Genomic DNA, 18922 nt, shown 5'->3' with positions numbered 1-18922 from the left:
GACCTGATCTATCTTTATTCATGATCAAGTTGAAACTAATGGCGTTATGATCACTGGAACCAAATTGTTCACCGACACACACTTCCATCACCTGCCCTAACTCATTTCCTAATAGGAGATCTAATATTACATCCTCCCTAGTTGGTACATCTATATATTGATTTAGAAAACTTTCCTGAACACATTTTACAAACTCTAACCCACCTAGACCTTTAACAACATGGGATTCCCAATCAATGTGTGGAAAAGTAAAATCCCCTGCAATCACAACTTTCTGTCTCCTGCAGTTGTTTGTTATCTCTCTGCAGATTTGCTCCTCCAATTCTCGCTGAATATTGGGTGGTCTATAATACAACCCCATTAATGTGGTCATCCCTTTCCTGTTTCTCAGCTCCACCCATATGGCCTTGGTAGACAAGCCCTCTAATCTGTCCTGCCTGAGCACTGCTGTAACATTTTCCCTGACTAGCAGTGCTACCTCCCCATCCTTCATTCCTCTGCCCCTACCAACGTTTGAAATATTGGAACTCTGGAACATTAAGCTGCCCCTCCTGTAGCCAAGTTTCACTAATGGCTAAAATGTCGTAATTCCATTTGTCAATCCATGCCCTCAGCTCGTCAGCGTTCGCCACAATACTCCTTGCATTGAAATAGACACACCTCAGAAGATTATTACCACCACAAAAGACTTTTTCTGACTTTGCATGAACTTTTAACATTATTTATTTTCACCCCCGCTCCACTATCTGCTCTGGAGCTCTGGTTCTATAGAATGGACTAGATTAAGCTGGAAAGAGTTTAGTGGAGAATGACCAGTACGTCACTGGACTAAGATGTTGGGTTTTCTGTTATATGGTTGGTCTGGGACCGTTTGCCCTGGATAATTGGAGCTTGAAGGGTGACCTTACACACGTACATAAAAATAATCAGGGACGTAGTTAGGGTAGATGGTCATAGTCTTTTTCCCGGGGTAGAGGAGTCTAAGACTCGAGGGCAGAATTTAATATGGACCGAAGGGGCATTCGTTCACGTGGCGGGTGATGGGTATAAATTACATGCAGCCAGAGGAGGCAGTAAACACAAATTAATTTACAAAGTTGAGAGGATGTGGGCAGGGAAATGGATAGAAGTCTATAAGGGAAATTTGGGAAAAGCTGTTGGAAAATGGAGCAAGCACAAAAGACATTTGGATCAGCATGAATTAGCTAGGTCGAAGGACCTGTGTCCAGGCTGTTATGTCTGTTTTATTCCCCCAAGAATCAGAGTTGAGCACAATCACAGTGCCTATTGGGGACTGAGACATTTGCTCACTGGCTATACCGGGTTTTCCATCAGAGATCCTGGGAATTTTAAATCCAGGTAGCAGGCCAACTGAATAGGGAAATATTGAGAACTCACATTCACCATTTGTACACAGCGCAGACATGGATTCGGGTATTAAAGTACTGAAGCAAACCACATATTTATCCGGAATGAGATGTCAACTGATCTTCAACCATTCCCAATGCTGCCAATGTTCTTGGCTCAGCTACAGAAAACAGATTTCAGAAACTCCCCTCATCTCCTTTCCGCAGCAGCCAAGAAAACCAGGAGGGAGTTGATAGCTGCCTTTCCAAATCCTGAAATGCTCGTTTATCACACAATCTCTGAATTCCTGGAAATGCTCCTACCATCTGGTTCTGAATTTTATAAATGAAAGTTGGAGATATCTTACACATCAGGGCCTGTCTCGAGGTGAAACAGAAACTGACCCAGGACTTTTACATAGCCCACAAGCCCGCAATTGCCTTCCTGTGTTTCACTCACAGCCACCTGATCCAGGAGTACCTGCTCCTTTCACTCAGGTGAAGCTTTGAAACTCACTCAGGTGAGTGGAGTGATTCGACCATTATCGGTGTCAGGTCCCTGAGCTGGAACTGTTAGATTGATCAATTACATCAAGGCTGCTTTACCACTGGGATCAATGATACTGCTTGATGAAAGTTTTCTGTGCCCAGTTAGCATCTGTGTAAGTTTTTCATTTGTACTAGTGTGTGCCAACAGGACAGAAGTTCAGTTAGAATGATCCCAGTGATCATACCTTTGTCCATTCTGTATCTGACTGACGATTGTTGATTGCCGTCGTCTTGTTTATACTTTGGTCCCGGTGCAGGAAAGCTCCACCTGCTGGTGATACCCTGAATTACAAACAAGCAGACAGTGAGTCAGAGAGAGTACGATTACAGTATTTGCAAATAACAGTATCGCCATCCACTGTATCAGAGCATCCGTTGGCTTAGGGACAAAACATTCCCTGTTAACATGAACTCCCACACCATGTCTGTAATCCTGTCCAGTGCATCTACTGATAGAGTTACAGAGCAACAGAGCACAGATAGAGACCTTTCAGCCCAATGAGACAATGCTGACTACAGTGCTCACCGAGATGGTCCCAATTTCCTGTGATGGGCCCATTTCCCTACTGGCCTCTTCACTCCATCTACACATCCCAACTGCTTCTGGAATTATACAATTGGGTCTGCCTCATCGACTTCCTCTGGCAATTCCCTCCACATAATCACCAGCCTCTATATGAAACCGTTGTTGCTCGCGTTGGTTTTTCAATCTATTTACTCCTCCTCTGCCCATTTAGATCCCCAATAAGCTACCATAATCTTCACCGTGAACACCATCCACTAATTTTGTGCCATCTGCGAACTTACTGGTCAAGCCTTGTACATTCACATCCAAATGTTTGGAGGATAGTAACTGTTCTGGAACATGGTGTTGCGTGTCCTGAGGCACCTGTACCTTCTACCTGATGGCAGCAGCGAGAAAAGTGCATTGCCTGGGCGGTGAGGATCTTTGATGATGGATGCTGCTGTTCTACGGCAACATTTCATGTAGATAAACTCAATATTTGGGAGACCTTTCCCCGTGACATACTGGACCAAATCCAGTACCTTTCGAAGGATTTTCTGCTCAAAAGCATTGGTGTTCCCCGACCAGTCCGTAATGCAGCCAATCAGCAGACTTTCCACCACACATCTGCAGAGGTTTGCCAACGTTTTTGCGACATACCGAATCTCCACATACCCCTGAGGAAGTAGAGACACTGTTGTACTGTCTTCGCAATTATATTTATATGATGGGTCTGGGACAGGACCTCTGAGAGTGAGACCCAAGAATTTAAAGTTACTGACCCCCTCCAACTCTGATCCTCCGATGAGTACTGGCTCAAGGACCGCGGGCTTCCCTCTCCGGAATTCTACAATCAGTTTTTTGGTCATATTGATATTGAGTGAGAGGTTGTTGTTATTACACCAGTCAGCCAAGTTTTCAGTCTCCCTCCTGTATGCTGATTCACCTCCCCTTTTGATAGAGTCCACAACAGAGCTATCATCAGCAAACTTATATATGGTGGTGGAGCCGTACTTAGCCGCACAGTCACAGGCGTAAAGCGAGTAGAACAGGGGGCTAAGTACACATCCCTGTGGTATTCCAGTGCTGATGGAGATTGAGGAGGAGCTGTTTTTGCCAATCTGAACTGGGTGGGGTCTACAAGTGAGGAAATCCAGGATTCAATTGCACCAGGAGGTATTGAGGTCAGGTCTTGGAGTTTACTGATTAGTTTTGAGGAGATGATGATGTTCAAGGTTCCCTGATAACTTACTGTGAATGACATCGAGCTCTGAGGAGTTGCAGCTTGGTGCACCTGGTGCGGATGTGGTCATCTGGGAGGCTGGGGGTCTCTCAGAATTTCCAGTAATTTCCCTTTTTTATTTTAAATACTGCACAAACACCAACGGTTTTCAAGATGCTTCTGACATCCTGAACAGATTTTGCAGAAATGCAATGCCTATATTCATTAGTTTTCTCTTCATTCCAATACAGTCCAGACAGTGAGTGTTCACAACATCCTCCCCGTCACCAACCTCACTGTCAATCTGTTACATCTGCTCCTGAGGTCACTTGTCTCTTCACTGAGGGGCAGTGATCAGATAATGAAAAATAAAACGTGCAACAATCCTTCGTGGGCTGTTACTGAGTAACGGCTCAGCAAAAATAACAGAAAAAATGAATAACAAAGCTCTACGACATATCCTGAATTTAATTAGAACCAAGAGTAGCACAGCAACATTCTCTATCAATAAATTAAAGTTGTATTGTCTCCTTCTACCCTGCCTCGTGCTGCATTTAATTCAACCTGTGCTGGTGATGCTTCCCCCGGCTCACTGCCCCTGGGGGCGAGGGTCCTCTCACAATCCCGACCCCGCAGAATATCCCAACACAGAATGGAAAGGAAACTGCCGCCCATCCAGGAACAGTGAGCATGCGCTGTGATTGTTACATCATCAGTGTGGGGGGCGGAGCCTCGAAATGAAACCCGCAGATGCTGCAGATCTGCGGTAAACTAAGAGGGGGACACCAGTTGAACGAGATGGCGGTGGATGTGGAGATGAAACCAGCTGGGAGAAAGATCAAGGGCAATCACTGATGGTCCTCCAGTAATACACAGATACTGAATTAATAGTAGATACTACTGTATAAAAGATTCTAAAATGACCAAGATAGAACAACAGGAAATTTGGCATCTACCCTTCTCCCCTAACCAAATATTATCAATGCACCATGGAAAGTATACCATCCAGATACCTGACACCTTCGTCTGGCTACTGCTCCGCCCATGATTGCAAAGAACTTCGGAGAGTTGTGGGCACAGCTGAGCACAGCATAGAAACCAACCTCCCCTCCATGGACTCTGGCTGCACTTCCCACCGCCTCAGTAAAGCAGGCCGTGTAGTCAAAGATCCCCACAACCTGGGACATTCTCACTTCTCACATATTCCCCATCAGGGAGGAGCTACAAAACCCTGAAGCCATGTACCACAAAGACGGTTTCCATTCTGCTGTTCTGAGCAAACTGAATGTCCCCAGTGTGATAAGATGGACAGCTGACCACACTGTGCTACTTGAAGTGACCTGACACTTTCTGCACGGCACTTTCTCTAGAACCATAATGCTTTGTAACACTTAGATTATTTTACCTTGTATCACCTCAATGTACTGTTTAATGAATTGATGTGTGTGGATAGTACACAAGATAAGATTTCCAGTGAGCCTCTATACATGACAATAATAAACAGATTTCTCAATTTAATCGTTTGGAAATTATTAGGCGGCCTGGGTTGCTGGGTTGGATCTTCTGCGGGGAGAGTTAAGTGAAGTGTAGAAATACTTATAGGAGCCCAGTTACACAGAAACAATTATCAAACCCAGGCATCAATCCAGGTGAAGTTTTGATCCGCTACCGGGCCAGGTGATGGAGATAAAGTATATCTCAAAGGATGGATCCAGTCCCGGCCTCACCACCTCATCCCGCTCCTAGGACCGCAGCACCAGAGGCTGAGCGGCAGGTCATCTCAGGAGTTTCGGTGTGAAGTTCCCACAACCTGGACCCACAGAATATGTTCTGTCTGGGAAGCGGTGGAAGCCGGCAGTTCAGGGAAATAACGGGAAGCACTGCCCACCATTGCTCACGACCGGCCTCAATTCTCACCTGCAGGATCTCGTTGGTCTTGCCCCACAGAGAATGATCGTTCCCCTGGCTCCCCGCCCCAGGGGGCAAGGTCACTTTCCTGATCCCTGCCCCACAGACGATCCGCCGCTTTCATCCACACAAAAATCACTGCCCATCCTGGGACTGAGCATACGCAGTGTGATCGTACGTCATAGAGTGGGGGCAGGGCCTCAGAAACAAACCTGCAAATGCTGCCGATCTGTGGCAAAAAGGGAGCAGGAAACAGGGTCATGTGATGGGCGCAGGGTCTCTCATTTAAAACAGTGACTCTGCTCTTCACTCCTCACACGCTGCCTGATCTACCCGCCAAAATTTCCACATTTCAAATTTACACCAGCTACATTTTTAATTTTGCTCTCTCTGCATCTTACACATCCCATCCCTGTACTGCATAGGTCACAGAAATACAGGTTCGATTCCCATTACTGTCTAACAGACGATTCAGACCCAAAAAGGAATCGTGCAAGTTTTGTTCAAACCACTTCTATGTTTACAAACACTAATTTCTATTCATATTCCTTTGGAATCACTGGACAGGAACACTGAAACATCAAGTGAGAAACAGCAGGAGGAGGCCCTTCAGACCCTCCAACCAATGACAATGATAGATGCTCTCCCATCTCAGCCACATTTCTTCCCAATCCTCATTGCCTCAATCCCTTCAGTCTCCATCCATCTCCCAGCCTCTTTATTCTGTGAGGGAGATCATTGAGTCTTCACCGCCTCTGTGGTGAGGATTTACAAACATTCACCATCTTCGGAGTGGAGACATTTCCCCTCATCTCAGTCCCGGACAGTCCAACCCCTTTTTCAGAGACTGGGATCCCTGGTTCAACCGGTAATGATGTGCATTTCAATGTGTTCACCTCTCAGTCCTCGATTCTCTAAATGAAAGGGTTATCGCATTTGATCTTTCTTCATATGATGACCCCACCACTCCAGGGATCAGTCAGTTGAATCTTCATTGCACTCTCTATAACAAATACTCCCTTACCTCTTTGTTAATCCTCTATGGAAATAATTTCCATCTTCTGCAGCCCCGTGTTGCCCCAAACACTCACCTCCCATCCCTGTCACTATATCCACCATCCCACCTCCCCCCTCGCCTGGATCCACCTCTCACCTTCCCGCTCTTGCCCCATCCCCACCCCTCACCTCTTTTCTCTGACTATTTCCCATCTACTCTCAGTCCAGAGGGAGGGTCTCGGCCCAAAATATTGATAGTCCCTTCTCAAAGACAGATGCTGCCCGACCCACTGAGCTCCTCTGGCAGTTTGTTCTTTGGTCTGTATAACCCGTGTTAGTATGGGAAGCGGGATTTTACACCATATTCCAGGTACAATCTCCACAAAACCCAAATAATTGTTAAAGTGATTTTCATTCTTATACCAATAACTCTTCCAATAAATACAATGTACCTTGGACCTCCCTCCCTACCCTCTGCATCTAAGTCCATCTCCATTGAATCACACTCAGGATTTCAATTTGTCCTATAGTAGTGGGAGATCTCAGATTTCCCATATTGGTCTCCAGTTGACCTGTTGTTCTCACTCACTTATTTTGCCTCTGTAACCACGAAACCTTTCGACAAGAGACACAGAACATAGAACAGTACAGCACAGGAACAGGCCCTTCGGCCCAAAATGTTGTGCTCAAACTATTCAATTAATCAAATTGCCAACTAAACTGATCCCTTCTGCCTACACAATTTTCCCTCACATCCACATGTCTATCTAAACATCTCTTAAAAGTCCCCAATGTATCTGCCACTACCATCACACCAAGCGGCTCATTCCACTAAACCACCACTCGGTGTAAAAAAAAAACTTTCCCCTCACATCTTCTTTCAAACTACCCCTCTCACTTTAAATGCATGCATCTTGATTTAGACATTTATACTCTGGGTAAAAAGTTATTCTCTATCTACTCTATCTATACATTTTGTAGCTTTATGAACCTCCATCGTCTCACCCCAGCCTGCGCTGCTCTTGAAAAAACAACACAAGTTTGTCCAACCTCTCGTTACAACTCATGCCCTCTAATCCAGGTACAGAGAAACACTGACTTGTGGCAGCATCACAGCCAAGTACATTCAGATAACACACGGAACATAAATTACACAATTCTATGTCATTATCAATATGGTAATGCAAGTTCTATATAATTAACAATATACAAATACATATATTGTGTCAATAATCATAAATATACATTTTGTGTCGTTATCAATGTATAAAAATATTTTTTTTCAAAAGCAGCCTTGGAAATGTTGAATTTGGTCCCTCAGCCAAATTGTTGACACAGTTTGAGAAAAACTGGGCTCCAAGCACTTGTCCTTTCAACACTCACTGGGAAATCCTGCAGACCCAAGCAGGGTCTGGTTATTCCTTCTCGTTAAATACACAGACAACAGGAACAGGCCATTCAGACCATCCAGTCCATCCTGTCATTCAATAAGATCCAAGACCAGTGCATCCTTACTCCCCAACACCAGTTCAATCTCCGCTTTGCCCAGATCATTGGCCAAACTTGCAGGTCAACGGTCTGCCATTGTTTGCCCCCCCCCCCCAAAGTGGAGAATATCTCTGCTTGCCGCCATCGGGCTCAGACATTTCCACAGACGAGCCCCTCATGTCCCTTCCCCACTTTCAATGGGCTTCTTCCCCATCGTGCTCATTGAACCCCCGCTGGAACAAACATCCTCTCAGACCCCATGCTGTTCACCCCCTCTCACAGTACCTTTATCCTCTCAGTAAAATCCCTCACCTACGTCTTTCTGCCAGATCACTTATTCCACGAGAAGCCTGCATCAAGGAGCAGTTTCCTCCTACCTGTCACTGACAGATTATACTTCGGCCGCAGACGTCATTTCACAAACTCACCCAACTTCCCGTGGAGGGAAAAAGGAAATAATTCAAAAAGCTGGACATCTACTTTGGGATTTGTTCTGCTGTGACGGGAAGTTCGAAGCGGGAGCAAGAAATGAATTCAGTGGGGGTAACGCCTTCTCAGCTGGTCTGCCTCTGCTATTGGATGCAACCAGTGATTGACATCACTTCACACCAATGGGAAGAGCGTAACTCCTCTGTTGACTGTGGGGTGGTGTGGGTGGGTCTGGTAATTTTTACCTCAGCTGGTAAAGTTCAACCGTCTCAGCGCCAGTGTGACGTAAGGAACTACGCACACGATGTCAGCTCCAGGTGTGGGGAATCCACACGTGTCATCAGGCATGAGGGGGTACAGAGTGAAATCAGATCCCGGTGTGGGGAACCCACACGTGACATCAGGCATGAGGGGGTACACGTGACGTCACATCCCGATGTGGCGAACCCACACGTGACATCAGGCATGTGGGGGTACACAGTGATGTCACGTGTGGGTGAGAACTTGTTTTCAAAAGCTGTTCAATGGACGTTTTTAATGATTTCAGGGGGACAATGAAGGAAATTTAACAGGCTTCATCACTGAATCTTGTATTGTATGAGTTTAAGTCTCCTGCTATCAGCCCAGCGTTGCCATGTTGTTGATGGAGTGGGCATTATGGCCCTTTTCTCGAACTGGGTCACAAAACCCCAAACGCTTCTGGGGAAAACTTTCCAGGGTGGTCTGTTGTGGGGTGCATCAGTCAATGCAGTATCCTGTTGTTTATAATTTCACAAAGAATCGTTTTACTGATGTAAACTGGAATTGCTAGCAGTGTAAACACAGATTCGTATCAGTTAACAGAAGGCCTCTCATCCCTACAGTCTTCGTCTCCTGGTGAACTAAAAACTCTGACAATGTGGACCACAGATACTCCTTCCTCTAAGTCAGTGTATCATTCAAACAGCTGATCGCTGAGATGCACTATATTTGTTAGTCAGCGAAGTTCCCCCAGATATAGTTTGATGGATTTGTTGGGGAGCTCAGGGATGTCACAGTGAAATGACGGTCAGCCAAACCCTCTGTTCTGTCCCTCTGACCTCCGGAGGTTCCACAGGGACCTCCTGCAAATCGCAGCACATTGCCAATTCCAGCTGATGTCGGTAGTATTCCTGTTCAGGAGGGGTGAGGAAGGGGGCTGATCACGGGTTTGTGTAAATTGAGTGTTAGTATGTGTTGAATGTATGTATTGGGGAGCACTTCGGGTCCAGTGATCACAATACCATTAGTTTCAATATCATTATTGAGAAGGATAGGACTGGACCCAGGGTTGAGATTTTTGATTGAAGAAAGGCTAACTTTGAGAAGATGCAAAAGGATTTAGAAGGAGTGGATTGGGACAATTTGTTTTATGGGAAGGATGCAATAGAGAAATGGAAGTCATTAAAAGGTGAAAATTTGAGGGTACCTTTATGTTCCTGCTAGGTTGAAAGGAATGGTTAAAAGTTTGAGAGCACCATGGTTTTCAAGGGATATTGGAAACTTGGTTCGGAAAAAGAGGGAGATCTACAATAAATATAGGCAGCATGGAGTAAATGAGGTGCTCGAGGAATATAAAGAATATAAAAAGAATTTTAAGAATGAAATTAGAAAAGCTAAAAGAAGATGCGAGGTTGTTTTGGCAAGTAAGGTGAAAATAAATCCGAAGGGTTTCAACAGTTATATTAATAGCAAAAGGATAGTGAGGGATACAATTGGTCCCTTAGAGAATCAGAGTGGACAGCTATGTGTGGAGCCGAAAGAGATGGGGTAGATTTTGAACAATTTATTTTCTTCGGTATTCACTAAGGAGAAGGATATTGAATTGTGTAAGGTAAGGGAAACAAGTAGGGAAGTTGTGGAAACTATGACCATTAAAGAGGAGAAATTACAGGCGCTTTTAAGGAATATAAAAGTGGATAAATTTCTGGGTCCTGACAGGATATTCCCTAGGACATTGAGGAAAGTTAGTGTAGAAATAGCAGGGGCTCTGACAGAAATATTTCAAATGTCATTAGAAACGGGGATGGTGCCGGAGGATTGGCATATTGCACATGTGGTTCCATTGTTTAAGAAGGGTTCTAAGAGAAAACCTAGCAATTATAGGCCTGTCAGTTTGACGTCAGTGGTGGGTAAATTAATGGAAAGTATTCTTAGAGATGGTATATATAATTCTCTGGATAGACAGGGTCTGATTAGGAATAGTCAGCATGGATTTGTGCGTGGAAAGTCATGTTTGACAGCTCTTATGGAATTTTTTGAAGAGGTTACGAGGAAAGTTGACCATGGTAAACCAGTGGATGTTGTCTATATGAACTACTGTAAGGCCTTTGACAAGGTTCCGCACGGAAGGTTAGTTAGGAAGGTTCAATCGTTAGGTATTAATATTGAAGTAGTAAAATGGATTCAACAGTGGCTGGATGGGAGATGCATGAGAGTAGTGGTGGATAACTGTTTGTCAGGTTGGAGGCCGGTGACTAGTGGTGTGCCTCAGGGATCTGTATTGGGTAAAATGTTGTTTGTCATAGACATTAATGATCTGGATGATGGGGTGTTAAATTGGATTTGTAAGTATGCAGATGATACTAATGTAGGTGGCGTTGTGGATAATGGAAGTAGGTTTTCAAAGCTTGCGGAGAGATTTCGGCCAGTCAGAGGAGTGGGCTGAATGATGGCAGATGGAGTTTAATGCTGATAAGCGTGAGGTACTACATTTTGGTAGGAATAATCCAAATAGGACATACATGGTAAATGGTAGGGCATTGAAGAATGCAGTAGAACAGCGTGATCTAGGAATAATGGTGCATAGTTCGCTGAAGGTGGAATCTCATGTGGATAGGGTGGTGAAGAAAGCTTTTTGTATGCAGGCCTTTATAAATCAGTGCATTGAGTATAGGAGTTGGGATGCAATGTTAAAATTGTACAAGGCATTGTTAAGGCCAAATTTGGAGTATTGTGTACAGTTCTGGTCAGCGAATTATAGGAAAGATTTCAACAAAATAGAGAGAGTACAGCAAAGATTTACTAGAATGTTACCTGGGTTTCAGCACCTAAGTTACAGGAAAAGGTTGAACAAGTTAGGTCTTTACTGTTTGGAGCATAGAAGGTTGAGGGGGACTTGATAGAGGTATTTAAAATTATGAGGGAGATAGATCGAATTGACGTGGATAGGCTTTTTTCCGTTGAAAGTAGGGGAGATTCAAACAAGTTGACATGAGTTGAGAGTTGGGGGGCAGAAGTTTAAGGGTAACATGAGGGGGAATTTCTTTATTCAGAGAGTGGTAGCTGTGTGGAATGAGCTTCCAGTAGAAGTGGTAGAGGCAGGTTCGGTATTGTCATTTAAAGTAAAATTGGATAGGTATATGGACAGGAAAGGAATGGAGGGTTATGGGCTGGGTGCAGGCCAGTGGGACTAGGTAAGAGTAGGCATTTGGCAAGGACTAGAAGGGCTGAGATGGCCTGTTTCGGTGCTGTAATTGTTATATGGTTATATGTCATATGTTATATATTATATTATATTATATTATATTATATGTTATATGTTATATGGTTAGTTGCCATGGAAGTGGGCGGGTCCGAGCCAGACAGCTGGAGAGTCCAGCTGTCTGCTCTTGCAGATCTGTATTTAGTTTCGTTCCCAAGACGAGACTGTGGGGTCAATTAGTTGTGGTTCCCCAAGCTGGAATGGAGGATGTGGGTGATGTGGATCAGTTTACGTGTGTGGGTGTGGGGTAAATGGTGGAAATGGTATGGGGCCATTAGTGGGATGGAGGGAGGGAGGGGATGTGGGTTATCAGACACAGCATAACATGGGAGGATGGGTCCCAGGAAAAATTGAGTCATAAAGAAGGGATGAGTTGGTCCATTGAATCAGACTGGATCAGACCTTTCAGGAAGCAACAGTTCCCTTTGCATGTTAATTACTGACTAATCTTCCTGAACGTTGTGTTTGTGACAGAGCCCCAGTGTCTGGGAACAGCTAAATGGCAGGACGCAGAGGGTGATGGGGAGGGGCTGTTTTTTGGACTCCAGGCCAGTGCTTCGTGATGTTCCTCATGGTTATACTTGTCATCTATATCAATCATTTGGTTGGGAATATATAGGGTATAGGTAGTAAGTTTGAACATGGAACATAGAAACCAACAGCACATTACAGGTCTTTTGGGTCACAATGTTCTGCTGACTATATAACCTGCTCTAGAAACTGTCTAGAATTACCCAACTGCATAATACTATTTTTCTGAGCTCCATGTACCTATCTAAGAGTCTCTTAAAATACCCTGTTGTATCTGCCTCCACCACCGTCGCCAGCAATGCATAACAGTCCCACCACTCTGTGTGGAAAAATTCCCCTGACATTCCCCCTCTACCTTCCTCCAAGCACCTTAAAACTATACCCCCTCATGTCAGTCATTTCAGCCCTGGGAAGAAAGCCTCTGGCTATCCACATGGTCAATGCCTCTCATCATTTTACACACCTCTATCAGGTCACCTCTCATTCTCCATCACTCTAAGGAGAAAAGGCCAAGCAAGTTTGCAGCAGGTAAGTTTAAAGAATTACTTTTTTTGAACGATATTAAGTATAAACTCTCCACTTTGTTTCCATCTCCCCACTCAAAAGTGACGAAAAGCTACTTCACAAGACGCAAGACCTTGAAATGAGCAAATACTGAGGGAATGTAAGTGACCTTAAAGAGCTGGGATACTGACAGAACATTGCCAGAGCTGAAGTGATTGTAACTGGGTCTGACAGAGGAATAACTGGTACTTCTGGGCACATTCAGTCTCAACCCAACTATTTCCTACCTTTCTTTGTGCAGGTATGTAATGTCTAAAGGACCAGTGTTTGAGTAAATGAGACTCACCAAACTTTCTCCTGACTGAATCAATGGAAACTCTGAGTCTGAAGGGTTCTCTCCAGTTGATGGTCTCAGTCCTCGGACTGGTTCACTTGTTGATCTTCCCTCATCCTCAGTTGTGGTTTGCTTCCAGTTGTGGGCTTTTCTTCCAGTAAATCTCTCACCGCAGATCTAGCTTTAACATGAAAAATAATGAAGCACGTTAACAACACAAAGGAGAGCAAAACATTACTGCTCAATGTTCCTAAAAATAAAACTCACTGAAATTTAAACATTAAGACAAATATAATGATCTGAGAGAACAAATCTGTATTTGTTCCTCACACGTCAGAAAACAATATGGGATAAGAAGGAGCCATCATTCAGTCAGGAACAGAATTAGGTAATTTGATCCATCTGGTCTGCCCCACCATTCAACCATAGCTGATTTCATTCCAACACCATATTCCTGCCTTCCTCCTGTAACCCTGAAGCTACTAGGAACAAACACGAATATATTAACCTCTGCCATAAATATACCCCAATAACAGCTTCATCCACCCTCGGTGGCAACAAATTCCACAGATCAGTCACCCTTTACTTGATATTCTCCTCATCTCAATTTTAAAGGGAAGCTTCTTTATTCTGAGACTGTGTTCTCAGATCCCAGACTCTCCGTCTAATGGAAACATCCTCTCCATGTCCATTGTATCCAGGCTCTTCAGCATTCAGTAGGTTACCTTAAACAAGCACAACCACCACTCCCACTGTCCTTCTGAACTCCAATGAGCACAGGTCCAGGACCATTGCCTAACAGACAGGTGACAGTGAGGGAAAATGTCTAAACACGCTTTGAACACTGAACCTCTGGGTCCAATTCTTCTGCTGCAAACATTTAATGACCTCCTCTCCATGTGAGGGATGGTATAGGAACTCATTCTCTCCTCAGATTAGCACTCATTGCCTCCAAAGGAACTCCAGAATCTAACATCTGAGACCAGACCATAAACACTCGCTCAACACCTCATGAGCCCGAGCAGCTCGATCCCCACATCCATTTCACCAGGGTCAAAATGTGTGATAGGGTCACACAGCTGAACGTGTCACTTACCGACACCAGAATCCTCACTCATCGTCCCCACATCAGGGATTTCCCCACAACCAATGTCCAGCAACCTGAGACTTCTGATTCATTGTGGGAGGAGGAACATTCAGCCCCAGCTACAGAGGTACTGACCTGGTCAAATCCCAAATACTGACAGTTCCATATTCCAGGAGTCTACATACCGGGATTACAGTCCAAGCACCAATTTCCCAGGACACCCTTGCTGCTGATAACATGCTGTAGTGTGTCGGCCATTCAGAGTTCAAAAACTAACACTCCTACATCAACCTGTGGCAGAATGGGAACCTGATAATCCTCTGACTGGAGCAGATATTGGGCTGGAAAACTGGGCGTGGGTCACCAGCAGGCAGGGATACGTTTCACATTGTCTCCGACAGCTAAATTGAAAGCACTTTATCATTGTCCGATTGTTAAATGAGATTTTGCCCAACACAATTGGCCGTCACATTTCCTGTAGGCTAACAGGAATAACAGGCTTTTCATTTCAAATTGAAATTAAATGCTGGAAACTCGGTACATCAGATTGGATCTGTGGAAAGAGAAACTGTGGAAGACTCATTATCAGAACTGATGCTGCCCGATTTGCTGAACGGTTCCAGCATTTTCTCTTTTGACTTTAAATGATGCACAACCATTGACTGATTACAAGATATTTGTGACGGCCTGAACAAAGTTGCACAAATTTAAGTCCCACATTCATTAGTTTTCTCTGCATTCCAACACAGGGTTAATACAGTCGACACAGTGAATGCTCACAACATCCTCCCCACCCCACTATCAGTCTGTTCCATCTGCTCCCGAGGCCACTAACTCTCAATGAGGGGAAATGACCAGAGAGCGATAAAATTGTGCAGCACTCCCTGCAGATCCCGGCAACAGGAAAATTGCCTCTCCAAACATGACCAAAACAGGAAATATCGGACTCAACTATAAACACTGAGAGTTTCCGTCTAACACGGCGGCCATTTGATAACTTTAAAACTAAAATTGTAGTGACTGTCTCTATCCTTCCACATTCTGCATTAGATAAATCCTCTGGTAGTTCCAGGTAACAAACACTGATTTCAGAAATAACTCCGTGAGGCAAAAGACTTCACAATGAAGGCAACGGTAGACGAGAGATTGTCGATATTTATCATCGAGGTGGTGGGATGCAGGCTGGACAGAGGTTGAACAAGATGGGCAGGGATTAAGCAGATGGAACGGGCGGGAGAAGGGATCAAGGACGATCTCTGATGGCCCTCCAGCAATACACAGATACAGAATTAACAGTACATACTACTATGTAATAAAATGACAAAGATAGAGCAACAGGAACTTTGGCATTTACACTTCTCCCCGAAACAACTTTTATCAACACATCATAGGAAGTATCCCCAGGTTCGATGTGAAGGTCTCACAACCCGGACCGACCCCGGTAGGTTTTGTCCAGGAAGCGGGGTGAGACCGCGAGTTCGGGGAAGTTAACGGGACTCACTGCCCAGCATCGGTCGGGACCGGACTCAATACTCACCGCATGGATCTTGTCGGTTCCGCTCCGCAGAGAATGATCCGACCCCCCGGCTCCCCGCCCGAGGGGGCGAGGACCCTCTCCCGATCCGGATCCCGTACAATCCGCCGCTCCGGACTCGCTTCAACACAAAGAAAAAAAATCACTGCCCAGCCCGGGAATGTGAGCATGCGCAGTGTGCTTAATGCGTCATCAGAGCGTGGGCGGGGCCTCGGAGACAAACCCGCAGATGCTGCCGATTCAAGTCGTCACTTTTATTGTCATTTCGACCACAACTGCTGGTACAGTACTTAGTAAAAATGAGACAACGTGTTTTTTTTTTTCAGGACCATGGTGTTACATGACACAGTACAAAAACTGGACTGAACCACATAAACAATAACACAGAAAAGAAAAAAAAACTACACCAGACCACAGACCTATCCAGGACTGCATAAAGTGCACAAAACAGTGCAGGCATTACAATAAATAATAAACAGGACAATAGGGCAGTAAGGTGTCAGTCCAGGCTCTGGGTATTGAGGAGTCCGATAGCTTGCGGGAAGAAACCGTTTCATAGTCTGGTCGCGAGAGCCCGAATGCTTCAGTGCCTGTGCTCAGACGGCAGGAGGGAGAAGTGATTGTATGAGGGGTGCGTGGGGTCCTTCATGATGCTGTTTGCTTTGCGGATACCGCGTGTAGGGTAAATGTCCGTGATGGCGGGAAGAGAGGCCCCGATGATCTTCTCAGCTGACCTCACTACCCTCTACAGGGTCTTGCGATCCGAGATGGTGCAATTTACGAACCAGGCAGTGATGCAGCTGCTCAGGATGCTCTCAATACAACCCCTGTAGAATGTGATGAGGATGGGGGGTTGGAGATGGACATTCCTCAGCCTTTGCAGAAAGTAGAGACGCTGCTGGTCTTTCTTTGCTACAGAGCTGGTGTTGAGGGACCAGGTGAGATTCTCCGCCAGGTGAACACCAAGAAATTTGGTGCTCTTTACGATCTCTACCGACGAGCCGTCGATGTTCAGCGGGGAATGGTCGCTCCGTGCCCTCCTGAAGTCAACAACCATCTCTTTCGTTTTGTTCACATTAAGAGACAGGTTGTTGGCTCTGCACCAGTCCGTTAGCCGCTGCACCTCCGCTTTGTAAGCTGACTCATGGTTCTTGCTAATGAGACCCAGCACGGTCGTGTCATCGGCGAACTTGATGATGTGGTTCGAGCTGTGTGTTGCAGCAGAGTCGTGGGTCAGCAGAGTGAACAGCAGTGGACTGAGCACACAGCTCTGGGGAGCACCCGTGCTCAGTGTGGTGGTGTTGGAGATGCTGATCCCGATCCGGACTGACTGAGGTCTCCCAGCCAGGAAGTCTAGAATCCAGTTGCAGCGGGAGGTGTTCAGGCCCAGTAAATTCAGCTTTCCAGTCAGTTTCTGAGGGGTGATTGTGTTGAATGCTGAACTGAAGTCTATGAACAGCATCCGAACGTACGTGTCGTTTTTGTCCAGGTGGGCCGAACTGCCAAGATGATCATCACTAATCAAATTCACTGAGATTTCTCACGTCCCGTTGAATTTATTGCCAAGTGCACAAGTACGGGAAGGTACAGGTACAGAGAAACACTGACTTGTGGCAGCATCACAGGCAAGTACATTCAGATAACACACGGAACACAAGTTATACGATTCTCTGTCAGTGACAATCTATAAAAATGTTTTATATCCTCAACAATATATAAAATACATTGTGTCATGATCAATATTAAAATGTGCATTTTGTGTCAATAACAGTCTTGGAAATGTTGAATTTGGTCCCTGTCTCCATTCCCCCTGTAATCCACAACCAGCTCCTCTGTTTTTGTCACAATGAGGGAGAGGTTGTTTTCTTGACACCACTGTGTCGGGGTGATGACTTCTTCTCTGTCGGCTGCCTCGTTATTATTTGAAATTAGGACAGTCAGTGTAGTGTCGTCAGCAAATTTAATTAGCAGATTGGAGCTGTGGGTGGCGACAAAAGTCATGGGAATACAGGGAGTAAACGAGGGGTCAAGGAGACACCCCTGTGGGGTATGTGTGCTGAAGGTGAGAGAGACAGAGGTGAGGGAGCCCACTCTTGCACGTCGAGCTGCGGATCTGGGGAACAACGTGAACAGGAAGCGAGATCACGTGACGGGTGGAGGGTCTCTCACCCCAGACAGTGACTCCAGCTGCCCATTACTCTGTGGAAAGAAGCAAACGCCGCTCACAACTGATCTGACCTTAAATGTATTAGACATTTCAACCCCCGGGAAAAATATATCGTCTGTCCACTCTATCTATTCCTCTCCTCATCTTATAAACGTCCATCCAGTCTCACCCCAGCCTGCGCCGCTCTGGAGAAAACAACACAAGTTTGTTCAGCCTCTCGTTATAGCTCATGCCCTCTAATCCAGGCAGTGCCCTGGTAAACCTCTTCTGCGCCCTCTCCAAAGCCCCGACATCCTTCCGAGAATGGGGGCGACCAGAACTGTATGAAACACTCCAGATGTGGTCTAACTAGTTTTATAAAACTGTGTTACGAACTGTAACGTTTTAGAAACGAAACAGCAGTAATAGAGTTCACATTGGAGTCTGGTTTTGATGTTAAAACCACTCTCTTTATTAGTATCTACTTATAATATAGTAACTTAATGAAATAAAGGAAAGTTAACAGTGTTAGGTGTATATATGTGTAAATATAATTCCCACACTATCGAGCCTGAGGAAACAAAGCTTAGAGTCTTGAGATGGTAAAGTAGGAAAGTTCAGTAATCCACGGAATAAATGATGGGAGAGAGATATTTGTAATCTAGGGTGAAACGTAGAGAAAAGGCTGTTACATCAAAATAACCGTCGACGAAGTTCTTATTCGGTGAATCCGTCCACATACGAGCTATCAGCGAAAGTGACCTGTCACAGGAAAACCTTCTTCCAGGGGTTACCACATAACACACCCAGGCAAGGATTAACACAAGATATTCCACAAACA

General features: G+C 45.1%; 1 protein-coding gene across 8 annotated transcripts in view; it reads right to left on the bottom strand.

Moving 5' to 3' along the window:
- Positions 1-16094, bottom strand: part of LOC140722631 (NACHT, LRR and PYD domains-containing protein 3-like) — a 54046-nt gene extending 37952 nt beyond the window's left edge. For 5 of the 8 annotated variants that reach the window (XR_012097693.1, XR_012097696.1, XR_012097690.1 and 2 more), the window contains exons 1-3: positions 15939-16094; positions 13327-13495; positions 2081-2177 (exon numbers count right to left, since the gene is read on the bottom strand). Coding sequence is in view for 1 of the 8 variants with exons in the window: in XM_073037335.1 (XP_072893436.1) it covers positions 2081-2090 (10 nt within the window). In the remaining 7 variants the exon portion in view is untranslated. Of the gene's footprint in view, positions 1-2080; positions 2178-5539; positions 5760-13326; positions 13496-15938 lie in introns of all 8 variants that reach the window. The other 3 variants (XR_012097697.1, XR_012097694.1, XR_012097695.1) reach the window with 2 other exon arrangements.
- Between the last annotated feature and the right edge of the window lie 2828 nt (positions 16095-18922).

This window comes from Hemitrygon akajei, unplaced genomic scaffold (assembly GCF_048418815.1).
Source record: "Hemitrygon akajei unplaced genomic scaffold, sHemAka1.3 Scf000082, whole genome shotgun sequence".
Lineage (NCBI taxonomy): Eukaryota > Metazoa > Chordata > Chondrichthyes > Myliobatiformes > Dasyatidae > Hemitrygon > Hemitrygon akajei.
This window is presented reverse-complemented; position numbering and strand designations above follow the sequence as displayed.